The sequence below is a fragment of the Podarcis melisellensis genome, assembly GCF_964234715.1.
Source record: "Podarcis melisellensis genome assembly, chromosome: 1".
In the NCBI taxonomy this organism is placed as follows: domain Eukaryota; kingdom Metazoa; phylum Chordata; class Lepidosauria; order Squamata; family Lacertidae; genus Podarcis; species Podarcis melisellensis.
The window spans coordinates 51,218,201-51,235,208 of NC_138528.1; the positions used below are offsets into that span (position 1 = coordinate 51,218,201).

Below are 17,008 nucleotides of genomic sequence, written 5' to 3' on the forward strand. Positions count from 1 at the left end.
TTATCATTTTTATCTATATCCCTGTCCCTGCAGATATATCTGTTAAGGTGACCCTGAAGCACCAGTCCCTGAAACTGAAAAAGAAGCAGACGAAGCGTGCAAAGCACAAGATCAACCCAGTCTGGAATGAAATGATCATGTTTGAGGTGCCCCATGACCTGCTGTGTGCCTCCAGTGTGGAGCTGGAGATGCTAAGCCAGGATGGAGATGATGGGCAGAACCGCTTACTGGGGAAGTGCAGCCTTGGCCTGCATGCCACCGGCACAGAAAGGAACCACTGGGAAGAGATGCTGAGGAACCCCAGAAGGCAGATTGCTATGTGGCACCAGCTACACATGTAGCTATGGAGGTAGACAGGCCAACCAGCCCAAGTCCAGTAGACCTGGTCTCAGGGCTGGGTGGGGTGGGGCGGGGAATGAGATCTATTTCAACACCCAGAAAACCATGAAATGGACACATTCACAAGCACAAGTCTTGTTTTATTGGTGTTGTCTTTCGTTGTTTCTGCTGTAAGAACATTCTGGAAATGGGCTGAGAAAAGTAGCCAGCGGTTCATTTCTCTTTGCAGGACCATCTTCTTGCTTTATACATATGGGTCTTCTGCACCAGTGCAACCGAGTAGCAAGTAATATTTACTTGCGGAAAGTGATCTGATTCAAGACATTTAGAGCGCTAATGGATGGCCTATTTATGGAGCATCCATCATTCATTGATCTGTTTACAGGAGGAGTATTTATTTACTGATTTATTTCATAAAATTTATATACCACTTGACTGTAAAAGAAAAAAAACAAGAAAGTGGTTTACAAAAAGTGTAGTTGACATTGGCTACTTAATGAGCATTCCTTCTGATTTGATTGCAGGAGGTTAGATAACATTGCATCAAAGCAAGGGTTATGCCACACTTCCGAGTGCATTTTCCTGTCACTCTTGTTATTGCAAAAAAAATCTTATCTTTTGGGGAAGCAGGTTTGTTGTGCGAGAGTTCCCAATCAACTATAATTACTCAACATGAATTTGCTGCTGTTAGATTGGATCCAAATTGAAAATAGAATGTTCTGGAAGTGCCCTTAAAAACAAAAAAACAAAAAAATAAGAAGAGCCTGCTAGATTGGTCCAATGGTCCATCTAGCCCAGCATTCTGTTGTCACAGTGGCCAACAGTGACTGACATTTGTTTTGCCCTGACCTATGGAAAGCCCACTAGCAGGACCAGAGCACAACAGCACTCTCCTCTCCTGTGGTTTCCAGCAACAGGTGTTCAGAAGCATTTTGCTTCCGACCATGGGGGCAGAGAGTAGCAACTGGTAGCCTTTACCTCAGTGAATTTGTCTAATCCTCTTTTACAACCATCCAATTTGGTGACCATCACAGCCTCTTGTGGGAGCAAATTCCACAGTTTAACTATGTGCTGTGGGAAGAAGGACTTTTGCCTGTCCTGAATCTTCCAAAATTCAGCTTCATTCAATGCCCACAAGTTCCAGTGTTTTGAGGGAGAAAAACTTTTATCTCAATGGAATGAACAATTGTATACATATCAATCATGTCCCCTCTCGCTCGCCTTTCTTGTAAACTTAAAATACACTAATGCAGCAGCCTTTCCTCGTAGAGGAGTCCCTTTGATCATTTTGGTTTCCCTTTTCTGATTTTTTTCCAACTCTACAATATCCTGTCTGTAGTGAGGCAACCAGAACGGCACACAGTATTCCAAGTGTATTTGCACCATAGATTTTTTAATGGCATTTTATTTTCAAGTCCTTTCCTAATGATCCCTAGCACAAAATCTGCCCTTTTCATAGTTGGCTCAATGTCTTCATTGAGCCATCCACCACTACCTGAAGGTCTCGTTTCTGATCACACTCTGCCAGTGTATATGTGACTGACATTTGTTTTGCCCTGACATGCATCACTTTACATTTGTTTACATTGAATGGCATTTGGTATTTATTGCCCAACCACTTAGTTTGAAGATGTCATGTCAGATCACTTCAAAATGCTAAAGAAAAAACACACAACGCTGAACAATTTAGGATCATCAACAAATCTGGCCACCCCACTGCTCACCCCCAACTCTAGATCATTTATGAACTAGTTAAAAAGCACAGGTCCGTCTACTGATCCTTGGGAGATTCCATTTTCTACATCCCTCCATTGGGAGAATTGTCCCTTTATTCCTACTCTCTGCTTCCTGTTACACAACCAGTTCCTGGTGCACAAGAGAACCTCTCCTCTTATTCCATGACTTCTAACGTTACTCAGTAGTCTTTGGTGCGGTACTTTGTCAAAAGCTTATGAAAAGTCCAAGTATACTATGTCAGCTGGATCAGTTCTATATACGCTTCTGGACACTCCCAAACAACTGTAATGGATTAGTGAGACAGGACTTATCCTTGCAGAAGCCATGCTGGTTCTCTTTAAGCAAGGCTTGTTCTTCTATATGCTTGCATATTTTATCTTTAACTATACTTTCCACCAGTTTTCCTGGGACAGACTTTAAGCTAACCAGCCTGTAATTTCCTGGCTCCCCCCTCCACCAGATCCCTTTTAAAAATGGTATTACATTGGCTGTTTTCCAGTCCTCATAGTGATACCCTCCTTCTCCAAGACCCACCCTCTCCATAACTGCAAGGCAGCTATTAACATGAGAATGGGGTGTAGCTATAATGTCCCTGCAGACCTCAGCCCTCACCCACTAACTTTGCTACCTCTCTCAGCTTTTCCAGTTCAGCTACCTTGGGCTCAAGGGAACAAACTTGTTCCCAGAATGCCAGGAACTCATTGGACTGATGACATACCCATAACTTCTGTCCAGCATGTCATACATGTGGCAGACAGTGTGAAACCCACAGCATGTCTTGTATGAACCTTATCTTGTTTGAATGCCTTATGTAGGGCATCGGGTCTCAGGGGACATTCCATGGAAAGGGTGGGTTTTGAGGAAAGATTTAAAGTAAGTAAGTGAGGTGTACCCACAGAAGTGCTGTAGGATTCAGTTCCAGGCATAAGGGGAAACAAGAAAGAATGAAAAGGCAAAATCATGTCCGGAAGCAGAAGACCTTTGGACAACTGAGGATAGTGGAGCCAGATGTACAAAGGCCACAGGTAGGAATGTTGCAACATATAAGAAATAATTAGGGCTGGCCTGGTACCCGAGACATGCTCCCTCCCCTCCATATACAGAAGCTGACCAGAGCACCAGTTTAATCTGGTGATGGGACAGAGTCCTTCAGCATACCTGGGGACAGAAGGTTAGCTAGCTTTAGGGAGTCTGGCACAAGTTACATTACATGGACAACTCCGTTTTCCAGCAGGTGAAGCTGCTACAGGGGAGTGAGGAGACTCCAAAAAATGTCTAGAGAGGGCTGCCATTGCTTCCCTTTACCCTCCAAAGATAGCTGCCTCACATTGCCTAATGGGAGGACTGGCTCTGAGGTGCAAAGTTATGGAAAAGTTTTGGAGGTAAGGAAGAGAAGCTTGTGTAGGATCCAGGGTGGTCAGGTCACCACTGTAGTATTTTATTATTGTTGCTATTATTAATTTAGAAGCTTAAATCTTTCCTGCAGTTCTTTATATTCTCAGCTGTCAGCTTCTCCTGGAAGATTCTAGGGCTGACTGGAGGAACTATAAATAATAAGCCTGAGGGAAGATGTTGATGAGGGCCTTAGTCATTGTTTAAGTGCTTATGAACACATTTCAGACTGGAACACCTGGAAAAACAGTTGGAAGGAAAGTATTTTTGCTCAAGCATGAATGTCATCAAACATTTCAGGTTAGACAAAGGTCTCTGCTTGTATTTTTCCTCAGCGGATCTCCTCAAAACAAAGAGCTGGCTTCGCTCTGCAGAAATGTCTAATATAATCATTCAAGCAGAAATATCTTGCTTATAAAACAAATAATAAAGGTGGAAAAGCCATTCTATTAGTTTTAGTTTTTAGCTGCCCTGTCAGTTTTCAGATACATGAACATTTTACATTGTGCATTCAGGGTCAAAATCAGAGTCTTCTTTAGTCTTCTTCAGGCATTCATAATCTGTACACCATGATAAGCATCCTTGTGGAGAACCTCTATGTGGGAAGAGCCTCCATGAATCCAGGAGTCTTGCCACTTCACACAACTTGTGGAGGGTGAGAAGGACACTTGTCCCTTTGGCCTCCCCTCACAGGAATACGGTACACAGATTACAAATGCCTGAAGAGGGCTTTTGATGCCACTCACTACAGCTGAAGAGGAATATAACAGAAAACAGAGGCATTGTCTCCCAGTGTTTAGATATTGGCTGCTCCAGGCTGGAAAGAATATCAAGAAAACCCATTCTATGGCCTCCTTCCACTGCCCTCTTTATTGGGGGATAGTGCTATGCAAGATGTACTTGCAGAGTATCCTGTCTAGCTTGGGGGCTAGGACACAAAGGCAGCATCTGTGACACAGTCCTCTCTTAAGCAGTCTGTTTTTTTCTTTATTGCCCTTATCTCCAGTTTGGCTTGCAGAGTGCCAGAAACAGAGCAGGGTTTCTAGCAGTCCACCCCTTCTTAACTTTGACAATAGTGCAGAATCGTAACTAACAGTGGCAGAAATGTGGGTAGGAGGTCCCCTATTGATGATAATTCCTGAACAGTTTTGTTCGTTTGGTGTATTTATATGTGGTCTCTCCATAACCCAGTGGCTAACATTTGAATGATTTAACAAACACACTACCAGCCAGCAGGGAGCTGAACAGTAGAAAGATCCAGTTCAGACTGTAGTGAAGCCATAGCACTATCCATCGTGCTTTAGGGGGTGGAGTGGGGACAAACCACATTGCGATGGGATTGTGTTTGAGTCTGGCAGTCAGGGCTGCAGCTGCGATACTTTATGGGCAGACAGAGCTGCCCTATTCTAAGTCCAACCCATGGAAATGTACAACTTATGAATTGTAGCCATGTGCATGAACTGAAGAAGCAGTAGGATTCCTAAGTATTCATTAAAGCCCTTGAAAATACACATGTGGGACAGCTCATATCACCAGTACTATGTTCATGAACTATTATTTCATCTTTATTTATTATTGATGTAACCATTATGTGGCCTCTGGGGAAAGGATCTGGAACGTGATATTCTGCACAGTAGCTAGAATTTCCCTGCAGTGTATTATAGAAATATGCATCCCCCCCCCGAACAAAAACCTTCCAAACCCCAATGTGCACCTGCACACCCACACCACCCCATTTGACCTCCTCCTGATTCTTAAGGCAGTATTAAAGAGTGGAGTCTCTTTGTGTTGCGGTTGTGGGATCTCAACTCTTGAGGTTTTTAAGAAGACGAACACTAAATGTATGCTTTCTGCAAATGCAATAACCAACTCCATGTGCCATTGTAGGGCTATGGGATTCCAGGAGTGGGAAGAGACAAATGAAGACATCACTGAGCTTTTAATTAAAACGATTGGACTGTGAAGCTATATATTTTGATAAGACTTTTTTTAAAAAAGCAGCTTAATTTGGCTATTGGATATGAGCTGCTGTTTTACATACTATCTCGTCTGTGTGAGCTGCTCCTGTGAGACCTTGGGTACTGCATTAATTCTCAACATTTGCATACCAAGGCTCCAAACCCCGTTCTCTCTTTTGCTCTAACTGGGAACATTAAAACGAGAGACTGATCGGCGTCATTATGCTAGCTTCAAAATGAAATTTCCAAAGCTGCTATAGAACTCCAGTCGCTACCGTCTGTCCCTGGAAAAGATAGGTGCATAATTAAGTTGGGGCTTTTTTTGTTTTTGTTTTGCATTTTTAATTGCCTTGAAGAACTTGACAACAGATGCATCAGTTAGGTGAGTCATGGCACATAGAATATATTTGCATAAGCCTTTGGTTAAGAGACGGGGGCTCAAATCCCAATACGTGCGCTTACAAATATAGGAAGCTCAGCATCCTGTTCCTATAGGAGCCCCAGATACCTATGAGAAATGCAAAGCAGAAGATGAGTGCAATAGCCCTCTCCTGATGCTTGGTCCCCAGCAGCATACTGCCTCTGATACTGGAGGTAAGATACAGCTATCATGACACTGTTGATAGCCTTACTCTCCATGAATGTGATTAATTCTCTTTTAAATTCATCCAAGTGGGTGTAAATAGCTACATCTTGTGGTAGCCAATCCCATAACTGAACCATGTGCTGTGAGAGGAACCAGGTGCTAGTTCCTTTCATCTCTCCTGGTCCTCCCTCCCTTCACCTTCCTTACATGACCCCGTGTTCTAGTTTTCTGAGACAGGGAGAAAATGTGACAGACGGATTATTGGCATGTTTGCTTCTGAAGGTGCAAATCATTTCTTGAGGGAAGAAGGTCAAGGAAGGAAATGAAGGGGCCTGAAGTCAACCCATGCACCTCCCTCAATCAGGGAGTTGACATAGCTTCACAGAAAGACTACCTTTTAGGAGACATGCAGGGAGGCCTGATCCAGTAAGGACATCAGCAAATATTCCTGAACTACCTTGGCTTCACCACTTAACTTTATTTTGGTGTACATATTCACTGTATAGGGCAACAAGTGGAACATTGTCAGATGAAGATAATGAAAAACAGTGGAGAGCTATTTCCTGTCTGTAGGGCTCACAATTCAAGGACAAGGAACCCAATCCAGTATCTTTACTTGTGCTGTAGCTTCCTTGTGAGTTTTGTAATACTTTTTAGAACCCAACAGCATAGAATTATATCAGCTGAGGGGTAAGCACATCCAGTATTTGAAAAGTACATGGAGAGGTTTACTGCCAGTCTACTTGAAACACTACGACCCAACTGGAGATTTCTGGTGGTGCAGCTAAAGCACACGTGTATTATTTGCAAGGGTCCAACAACCACAGAGCTGGGCCACAGAGAGGATGCAGGCAATTGCCAGGGAGAGCACAGTGCTGAGATTGGGTGCAAATTCAAGCACAAAGGCACAAGGTTTACCCAGTTGTGACCCTTATGCCAAATGGTGTGAGCACATAGGAGAACAGGTATGGTGTCTTGAACAACATTAACTGCAAGTTGGTTTGAAGATTGCCAGAGCACTTGAGTCTGCTACAGGAAGACTGTCAACGAATGGATACTTCATTTCACCCTGTTGGACAAGCACAGCATCTGCAGTACCCTGGTACTGGCCAGACTGAGCACTTCTTTCCACATTAACCAGCTGCCTTGTCCATTATTGATGGCGATGAGAATTGTAATTAACATTGTGGTGTGACTTTCTGTTAGATCTTCTCCAGCCAGGTCACCTCAAAATGCTGGTTTCACTTGTATTTATTTCTGCTTTGTAATGTAATGCCTTGATGTTCAGTGTCCTGTACATGAAGTTCATTTACCATCTGTAAAAGTGCATTGTGCAGATTCAGTGCCAAAAAGGCCACTTTAGTCAGATTTACCAAGTCCAGCCAACTCACCTTTATAAGGGCAACAAGGTGCTATGTCTTTGCCTTGTTGGACCTGCATTTTTGAAGATCTGTCTGGGATGTGTCAGGATACATCTACTTTCAAAATTCTGGGGGCACACGCTGTCAGATTCAAAAGCTTGTTCCATCACAGTGTGAAGAATTAGATGTAAATAGCACATAATCCTTAGCACTTGTGTAATAAAATCTCAAAGGAAGGGGACGACGACAAATAAATTAAAATGCCATAGCCAGGCTCAGAGGAAAGATCATGTGGACCAACTCTATGGATTAATGATATCTTTATTGTACAAAAACAAATATTTGCTGTTGTCGTATTCACTGTTCAAAGTACAAAATAAAAGCATGAGACTTGGTGTCTAATTTTACTGCACAAACAACAACATTCAACCACGAATAAATAATACAAAAGTTGGATCAATGAGTTGTTCTTTTTATTTGGATACCCTCCCAGCTCTGCCCACAGAGCATCAGTCATACTTTAGAAAGACTGTTTTCATGAGTGGCTGAACAGTTATCTGCATCAGCCAGTTATATGATCCAAGATCACTGCAGTGATAATGCAACACATTGAAAAAATGAAGCCCCTCGCATTTACCCACATTTGAAGATTGGAATTAATCCTGATCAAGGCATTCTGAGCCTAAAACATTGTAGGTGTCAAGGCATCTAAGAGTGTGGGTTGCCAACCTGTTTGGGCCCATAGGAGCATTTGAAAACCAACAAGACTGCCATGAGCATCACACATACACACACACACAACACAACACAACTTATTGGCTACAGCAGAATGCTTCTTTCAAAATTAATTTCAGTGGTGGGGAAGGGGGAAGAAATTGGACCAAACATGTACCCACAGGCACATAACTAGTGACACCCACGTAAGAAGGTTGCCAAACCACAAAGAACAATATTCCTGGCAGGCTTCCCTCACCCCCTTCACATCTATAAACAGCAGAGAAGTTGATGTTGGAATCTGGCAACTGCTGTAGTTCTCTTCTGTATTTTCGGACCAGATGGAGCTGCCTCATTGTAAGCTATTTGTCATGTTATATACTGATGTCTCCTGATGAACCTGCCAAAGAGTGAGAAGCAGATCTAAAGATAAACGATCATAGATGCATGCTTCAGAACTGTACCTGGCTCTGGGGATATAGGCACTCTGTAGACCACGGTTAACCAACATGGTGCCCTTCAGAGCCCAATATTGGACCCCATCAGTCCCAGCCAGAAAGGCCAATGGTTAGAGATGGTTAGCCCAACAATATTTGGAGAGCACCACATTGGTTATGCCGGTAGACACTATAAGTAGCTAAACACCAATGTAGACATAGCAGACAGGCCTTCCTCAACAATTCTGAATTGGCACTAAGTCCAGATACTATCACTAACAGACAACACTCTCTTGGGGAGACGGCCTTACCAATGTATCTACCAGACGTGGTAGGGACGCAGGTGGTGCTGTGGTCTAAACCACTGAGACTCTTGGGCTTGCCGATCGGAAGGTCAGTGGTTCAAATCCATGCAACAGGGTGAGCTCCTATTGCTCTGTCCCAGCTCCTGCCAACCTAGCAGTTCAGAAGCACACCAGTGCAAGTAGATAAATAGGTACCGCTCCAGGCGGGAAGGTAAACGGCGCTTCTGTGTGCTCTGGCTTCCGTCACAGTGTTCCATTGCACCAGAAGCGGTTTAGTTATGCTGGCCACATGACCCAGAAAGCTGTCTGTCCCTCAGCCTGAAAGCGAGATGAGCGCTGCAACCCCATAGTCACCTTTGACTGGACTTGACTTTCCAGAGGTCCTTTACCTTTAACTTTTTACCTAGTGCTTTATATTCTTTACATAGTTAAATATTCAATTGGTAACTTGGACTTCAGAGAAATAATTGTAGAGCCTGGTAATTCTAGACAATAATTTCATTTTTTCAAGGTAGGCATGACAGACAATTTAGGCGTTGTATATCTGTTCCAGCCTGGGTTCAGTGAGTTGCCCTAGTTCACCCTGATGGGTCATCTTTGCAGAGACCTTGCTCCTGCTTCCCAATCTCTCTGCAGCTTGTGATACTATGGACCACAACATCCTCCTGAACCTACCCTGTGGAACTGGGGGCACTGTATTTCAGTGGTTCTGGTTCTACCAATGTGACATAGTTCAAGATGTAACAGTAGGAGAGTGTTTCTCATTTCCCTCATGGTTGAACTATGGGGTTCTGTTATGTAACCAAATAACAGTAGGACTCTAGTCTATCCCCAGTGCTATTCATATCTACATGAAGCCATTGGGAGTGGTCATTAGGAGTTTGGGGGCAAGGTGCCATCAGAATGCTGGTGGCACTCAGCCTTATTTTTCCATAACATCTGAATGAAGCAAGACTGTGCCTGGATGCAGCAGTGGGATGGATGAGGGAAAATAAGCTGAGTTTGAATTCTAGCAAGACAGAAGCAAGTGGTTCCCATGTCTGAGAAATTGGTCAACTGCCTGCCGTAATGCAGTTTGGGGCCATTTTTGGATTCAGCTCATCACTGGAGGCCCAGGTAGCCTCAGACTTCTCATGGAATTATCCAGGGTACTATCTGCTTTACCGGTTTGCCTTTTTTAGACCTGCTTTGCCTGCTTACTGGATCTTGAACTGGGATTAGTGGTATTTAATTCAATTTTGTTCTTTGCTTACTCCTGACTTTTTATTTTCCTCATTTGAATTCAGACAGCATGTATTTGTCTTTATCTTTTCTGAGTCTCCCTGCCCCTTAAGATTGGCCACACCGGGGACTTGAAAAGCAAAGGGAGGGGGAAGGTTCCTTTCCAAGTCTCAAGGATTTAAAAGGCAAGAGGGAAAAGATTTGCAAAAGCTTTTGTGAGTTCCTCTCCTTCCCTTTTGAGTCCTTCCTCGCTCTGATCTTGAAAGAAGGGACTGGAAACTCACAAAGGCTTTTACAAGCCCCACCCCACTTCCCTTTTAGGTAAAGGTAAAGGGACCCCTGACCATTAGGTCCAGTCACGGATGACTCTCTTTATTGGCCAAGGGAGCCAGCATGACTAAGCCGCTTCTGGCAAACCAGAGCAGCACACGGAAACGCCGTTTACCTTCCCTATTTATTTACTTGCACTTTGACGTGCTTTCGAACTGCTAGGTTCGCAGGAGCAGGGACCGAGCAACAGGAGCTCACCCCGTCATGGGGATTCGAACTGCCAACCTTCTGATCAGCAAGTTCTAGGCTCTGTGGTTTAACCCACAGCGCCACTCACGTCCCTTTTAAGAGCAGAGCAAAAGGGATTGAGACAGGAGGGCAATCCCACCCACCTGCCAAATTTCGCCTGCAAGGCAGATCCTGATAAGGAACTGGCCCATGGAACCAAAAAAGGTTCTCCACCCACCTTTGTGTATATGCAGGAATGTGTAGTTTGCTCAGTGTATCCACTGCCCTTTAGCTATTGCCTCATGGAACCTCTTGGGAGTCAAGGAAATGTGGAAGGGGAGATGGAGAAATGAAGATGGAGAGGGCAGTAACTATCTCCATAGAAACAAGTTAGCTTCCTTAACAGAAAATTCACAGCACTCCGTCTCCCTTGGAAATGTCAATTGAAAACTCCTTACCCAAGCAGTTGTCTTGTTATTTCTTTGTATTGTTTCTTGGATCAATATCTATAAATATAGAAGCAAAGCCATGTAAACAGAGACATTATTAAAAAGAGTAGATGAAAAAACTCCATCAGTTAACGAGGAGCCATACCTTCATTTTTACATGTGTATTCTCTTCACAGCTGGTGCCTGGCTTAATGCTGTACAAGATTATTTTCTGCTGTGCTTTTCCACCTCAGATAAGAGACAATGCAGGGTTGAACGAAAGGGATGGGTTCTTCCTGTCTTCAATAGAATATGGCCTTTCAAGGCAGTTTTAACACCAATCAGTTTGTTCATGATTAGAGGGTGCTGGAAGATATCAAAAGCTGTTTCTGTATAACAGACAGCCTCACACTTTCTTTTTTTTTAAAAATTTTTATTTATTTACAAAAAGAGTACACAGCTTACATAGTACAGATAATTACATAGTACATATAGATACAGAATAAAAAGACAAAAGAAAAAAAAGAGAAAAGAAAAAAAGAAAAGAAGAAAGCAGAAAGTAGGGAAGAGCAGACAAAGCGTGTATAGTTACAAATAACAGAGCTTCCGTCCGGCTCAGTCTTGGGGTTTCCATTTCTTATGTTATTTCTACAGTATTGTTAAAGTGTTCTACATCGGTGATATTAGTTGTCGTCTACTGATAAATTATTTATTCCTTGAATCGTCTCAAAATAAAGTATAAATTTATTCCACTCATCTTTATGTTTGACTGTATTATTTGATCTTATTTTCCTTGTTAGTCTCGCTAATTCAATATATTGGTATAGCCTTATTTGCCACTCTTCAATCGTGGGCAGATCGGGGGTTTTCCATTTTTGGGCGATTTGAATTCTCGCCGCAGCCATGGCATATTGAACGAAGGTTTGATCTATTTTCTTTATTTCTTTACCAAACATGCCTAAAAGAAACAGCTCGGGAGTTTTTGGGAAATTATACTTCAAAATTTTTTTCAGTTCATCATAAATTTGTGTCCAAAATTTCTTCACTACATCACATGTCCACCAGGTATGAAAAAAAGTCCCAACCTTATCCTTACATCTCCAGCATGTATTATCAACAGTTTTATACATCTTTGATAACTTTGCCGGGGTTAGGTACCAGCGGTATACCATTTTCTCTAAATTTTCCCGAAGGGCTACACAGGCTGTAAATTTTACACCTTTTGTCCAGAGTGTCTGCCATTTGTTATAATCTATAGTATAACCTAGATCTTTTTCCCATTTTAGCATCATTCCCTTCACCAGGTCTTCTTTAGTGTCCCATTCCAGTAATTGTTTATACATTTTGGAAAGAATTTTCTCATTACTTTCCAGAATTTCTACCTGGAACCTTGACTTTTTTTCACTCATCCCCACTCTCTTATGCTCACCCCATAAAGCAGTAATCTGGTAAAAGCGCAGCCATTCTTTTATTTTATCTTTCATGTCCTCATAGGGCTTCACCTTCCATCCTTCTTCTGTTTTTACCAGAAGATCCTCGTATGTATATCTATCCTCATTCATGTTGATTTTTTTTATTCCAATTATATCACTTGGGGAGAGCCACCATGGGGTACCTTTTTCGATCAGTTTCCTATACCTCTTCCATACCTCTAATAATGGCCCTCTAATTATATGATTGGAGAAGCCTCTATGAATCTCTCCTTTTTCCTGCCAAAGGTACGCGTGCCACCCGAATCTAATATTAAATCCCTCTAAATCCAAAAGGTCCGTATTTCTAAGGGTGGCCCACTCCTTTAGCCAACATAGACAGGCTGCTTCATAGTAGAGCCTGATGTTCGGGACTGCGAATCCGCACCTGTCTCTTGAGTCTGTTAAGTATTTGAGCTTTATTCTGGCTTTCTTCCCCTGCCAGATAAACCTGGTCAGGGTTTTTTGCCAATTTTTAAAAAGAGCGGTGCCTTTAATAACCGGGATGTTTTGGAACAAGAATAATAACCTCGGAAGTATGCACATCTTAATTGCAGACATCCTCCCTGCCCATGAAAGTTTCAATCTATGCCAAGTGTCTATGTCCTTTTTGATGTCCTGCCAGACCTTACTATAATTGTCTTCAACCAGGTTTATATTTTTTGGTGAAAGCCAGATTCCAAGGTATTTAACTTTATTCACAATTTTAATACCAGTCTTTTCTTCTAGTTCGGTTTTATCCTGTTCAGTCATGTTTTTTACTAGACTTTTTGTTTTCTTCCTGTTTAATTTAAAACCCGACAGTCTACCAAAGTCCTCTAGAAGTTCTATCACCCTGCTTGCACTGTCTACTGGGTTCTCCACGGACAGGACTAGGTCATCAGCATATGCCTTAAGCTTGAATTCTTTCTTCCCAATTCTTATCCCCCTCACATTGACTGCCTCTCTTATTCTATTCGCAATTATTTCTAAAACCATTATAAATAATAAGGGGGACAATGGACAGCCCTGCCTTGTACCTTTCTCAATCTTAAAGGGTCTTGTCAGGTTGTCGTTTATGATCAACCTTGCCTGTTGTTCTGAATATATTGCCCTGATCCCTTTCATATAAGGGCCTTCAATACCTGCCTTTTCCAGACATTGTGATAAGAATTCCCATGAGACATTGTCGAATGCCTTTTCGGCATCTATAAAGATCAGTGCTGCAGGGACATCTATTCTCATATCTAGGTACTCGATGATATTTAAAATGTGGCGGACATTTTCTCTCTGGTGTCTGTTCGGTAAAAATCCCACTTGGTCTTTATGTATATACTTCTTTAAGAGTTTCTTAAGTCTGCCGGCCATAATATTAGCAAAGATCTTATAATCGTTGTTAAGTAGAGAAATAGGTCTATAATTTTTTATATCTGTTTTATCTTTCTCTGTCTTCGGGATCAGAGTTATATACGCCATTTTCCAAGAGGCTGGGATCTTCCCTACCTGGAAGATATTATTAAACACGTCTTTAAGCACTGGGGTTAGATGTTCCTCTAATGTTTTGTAATATTTTGCGGACAGGCCATCCGGCCCAGGGGCTTTCCCGTTCTTCATCCTATTAATGGCCTCCTTAATTTCCTCTACTGTGATCTCTTTATTCAATTGTACTCTATCCTCCTCTAATATGTATTTCCCTTCATTTTTATCCAAATAATTTTTAATTTCTATACTATTTTCACTACCTCTCTCGTACAACTTTTCAAAAAATTGAATAAATCTATTTTCTATTCCCTCCGGCTCTTCTATGATATTATCCTCCGTTATTATTTTATTTATCACATTTTGTTTCTTACGTTTTCTTAACTGCCAAGCAAGTAACTTCCCCATTTTATTTGTTGATTCGAAATATCTTTGTTTTGTGAATTTAATTTTCCACTCTATCTCCTGATTTAATATTGCTGAGTATTGGGTTTGAAGCACCTTAGAGGCTCGGCTAGCGTCAACGTCTGTAGGGTTCATAACCAGTTTTCTCTCATATTTTCTCAGTTGGGCTAGAATGTCCTCTTTCTTACGTTCCCTTACCTTTCTTCTGTAATTGTTTTGTTGTATTAGGAGGCCCCTCAGCACCGCCTTACTGGCGTCCCAGACTACATCTATGGGGGTTTCTTTATTCAAATTAATATCTAGATATTCCTTTAAGGAGCCTTTAATTCTTTCCTTCACCTCTTCGTTGTCCAGTAAGTTCTCACACATCCTCCACCTATATTGTCCCTTTCGTTCACTTTTTATTTCTATATCTAGGGCACAATGATCAGATATTGTCCTAGGGAGGATTTCACATTTCTTTACCCTTAACGTGAGTATTCTTGTTAGCCAGATTTGATCAATTCTGCCCCAGCTCTGATGGGGTTCGGAATAATGCGTAAACTGTTTAGAGGTAGGATTTTTATGTCTCCATATATCAGTTAGGTCTAGATTTCCTTCCATATCTCTGAATGATTTCGGCAGTTTCCCCCTGTCCAATTTCCCCTTCTTCTCACTCCTGTCTAGCTCCGGCACCGGGACACCATTCATGTCCCCTAGCAGGATTAGTTTATAAGCTTCCAGCCCTAATAACATACTTTCCAGTTTCTCAAAGAACTCTGCTCTATTTGTGTTCGGAGCGTAAACCGTCACGACATTAATTTTTCCCCCCCGAAAATTTAATTGGATCCCTAGGATTCTTCCTTCCTCATCTTTGCATATCAGAGTTGGTTCCCACTTCTCTTTGACATATATTACTACTCCTCTTTTTTTTTAAACATCCGAATTAATAAAGTCTACTCCTAACTTTTTGTTCACCAGTATATGTTTATGTTTCTTAGCAATATGAGTTTCCTGGAGACAAATTACATCATACTTCTTATTTTTCACAACTTTCTCAATTTTATTCCTTTTGACCTTCTCGTTCAGCCCATTTACGTTCCACGATAAAAGTTTTAGTGTGTGAGTTATTGTTTACCTTTGTCTACTTCTAAACCTTTAACCGGGATCACAAACTATAATCTGTCGCCTTTGCTTCCTGGGAGCTCCCCCTCTTCTGCCGCATCCCTTCCCACTGCGGCCTCTTCCTCTTCTTCATCTGATTCTACTACCTCCTCTCCTAATCTCTTCTCCTCCTCCGTCCGGCTCCCTATCTCTCCTTCCTCTTCTTCCTCTCTACTCCTAAATCTATTCTCTGCTTTCCCCAGTTCTTTTTCATATCTTCTCAAAAACTTATCCGCCTCTTGTGTCTCCAACAATCTGAACTTTTTCTCTTTGTAGAAGAAACTAATCCCTTCCGGGAACTCCCATCGAAATGGGACCCCATTTCTCTTCAGAGCTGCTGCCACTTGCCTATATCCCTCTCTTTTACGAAGTAGCCTGACTGGAATTTCCTTGTAGATAATTATGGGCCTTCCACCAATTCTTAATCTGGTATTATAGCTCTTCCTCAAAACTGAGTTTTTCATTTCCAAGGAGTTAAATATCACCAGACAATCCCCCAGGAATTTGCTCGCTTTTAGATGTTTAGGCCTAGTCATTCTGTATACATTAACTATTGCGGATGCCATCTCTTCCTCACTTATACCTAGCCAGTTGGAGAGTTCCTTTATCATCTTCCCTCTTATATCTTCGTTTCTATCCTCTGCTACCCCCCTGAATTTAAGATGAAGCTCTTTTAGCCTCATATCTGCCATGGCTAAGTTATCCCATATTTTATCTTGAGAGATACATAACTCCCCCAGCTCTTCTTTTACCTTCAGTGTCTCCTTTTTTTGTTCCCTCATCTCTTTCTGTAGCTTTTTGTTGGATTCCTCAATCATATTAGACTTAGCGGTAAGATCTTGAATTTTAGTTGAGAGTTCGCCGACTGCTCCTTCTATTTTTTTGTCTATCACCTCCTGAACCTGTCCTAATTTATTTTCCATGTATAATATATTTTGCCTAAATTCTTCCTTTATTTTGGCCCACAGATTATCTAAATCTTTAATTTCCTCTTGCCGCGACAGCTTTCTTTCTCCCGGTGTCCCGCCTCCTTTCCTCCCATCTCTCCCATCCTTTCCCGCCATTTCCAGGTCTCTTCTCTTTTACCCTTATCTTAACTTCTTTTCCCCTTTCCGCCCTCCAGATACGACAACTATTAGCGGGAGATGTCAATCAGTAGTGATCCTCTATAAAAGGCTGGAAAAGGTCGATTTCCTGACAGAGTTAATCAACCCCCTGAAGGCGGTATCCCCCGCATACACTTCAGACGTCCCTGAACAGAGTTCCTTTGTTCTCAAGCTGCCTACCCTATATCACGCGGGTGGGCGGTTAATGGTCCAATCGTCAAATCTTAAAGGTGTAGTCCCAATTAGCTCCAGTAAGTCCACTTTAGTCCCGTTTACTCAAACTCACACTGTAGTTATAGTCCAAGTTGTAGTCAAAATCCCAATCCCAAAAGCCTTATCCTTAGATCCCGTTTACTCAAAATTCAAATTGTAGATGTAGTCCAAATTAAAAACAAAATCCAAAATCCAGACTCCAGATTCCGGAAGCTGCAGTCGGCATTCAGATCAAGAT

The 17,008-nt window shown here is 42.0% G+C and overlaps 1 protein-coding gene and 1 long non-coding RNA gene across 2 annotated transcripts in view; both read left to right on the top strand.

Moving 5' to 3' along the window:
• SYT13 (synaptotagmin 13) overlaps nucleotides 1-7,827 on the top strand; it is a 29,527-nt gene extending 21,700 nt beyond the window's left edge. Inside the window, exon 6 of the mRNA XM_081891858.1 lies at nucleotides 34-7,827. Coding sequence (XP_081747984.1) covers nucleotides 34-341 — 308 coding nt within the window. The 3' untranslated portion in view covers nucleotides 342-7,827. The remainder of the gene's footprint in view (nucleotides 1-33) is intronic.
• Nucleotides 1-17,008, top strand: part of LOC309359057 — a 51,304-nt gene that overhangs the window by 25,505 nt on the left and 8,791 nt on the right. The gene's annotated exons all lie outside the window — the stretch shown is intronic.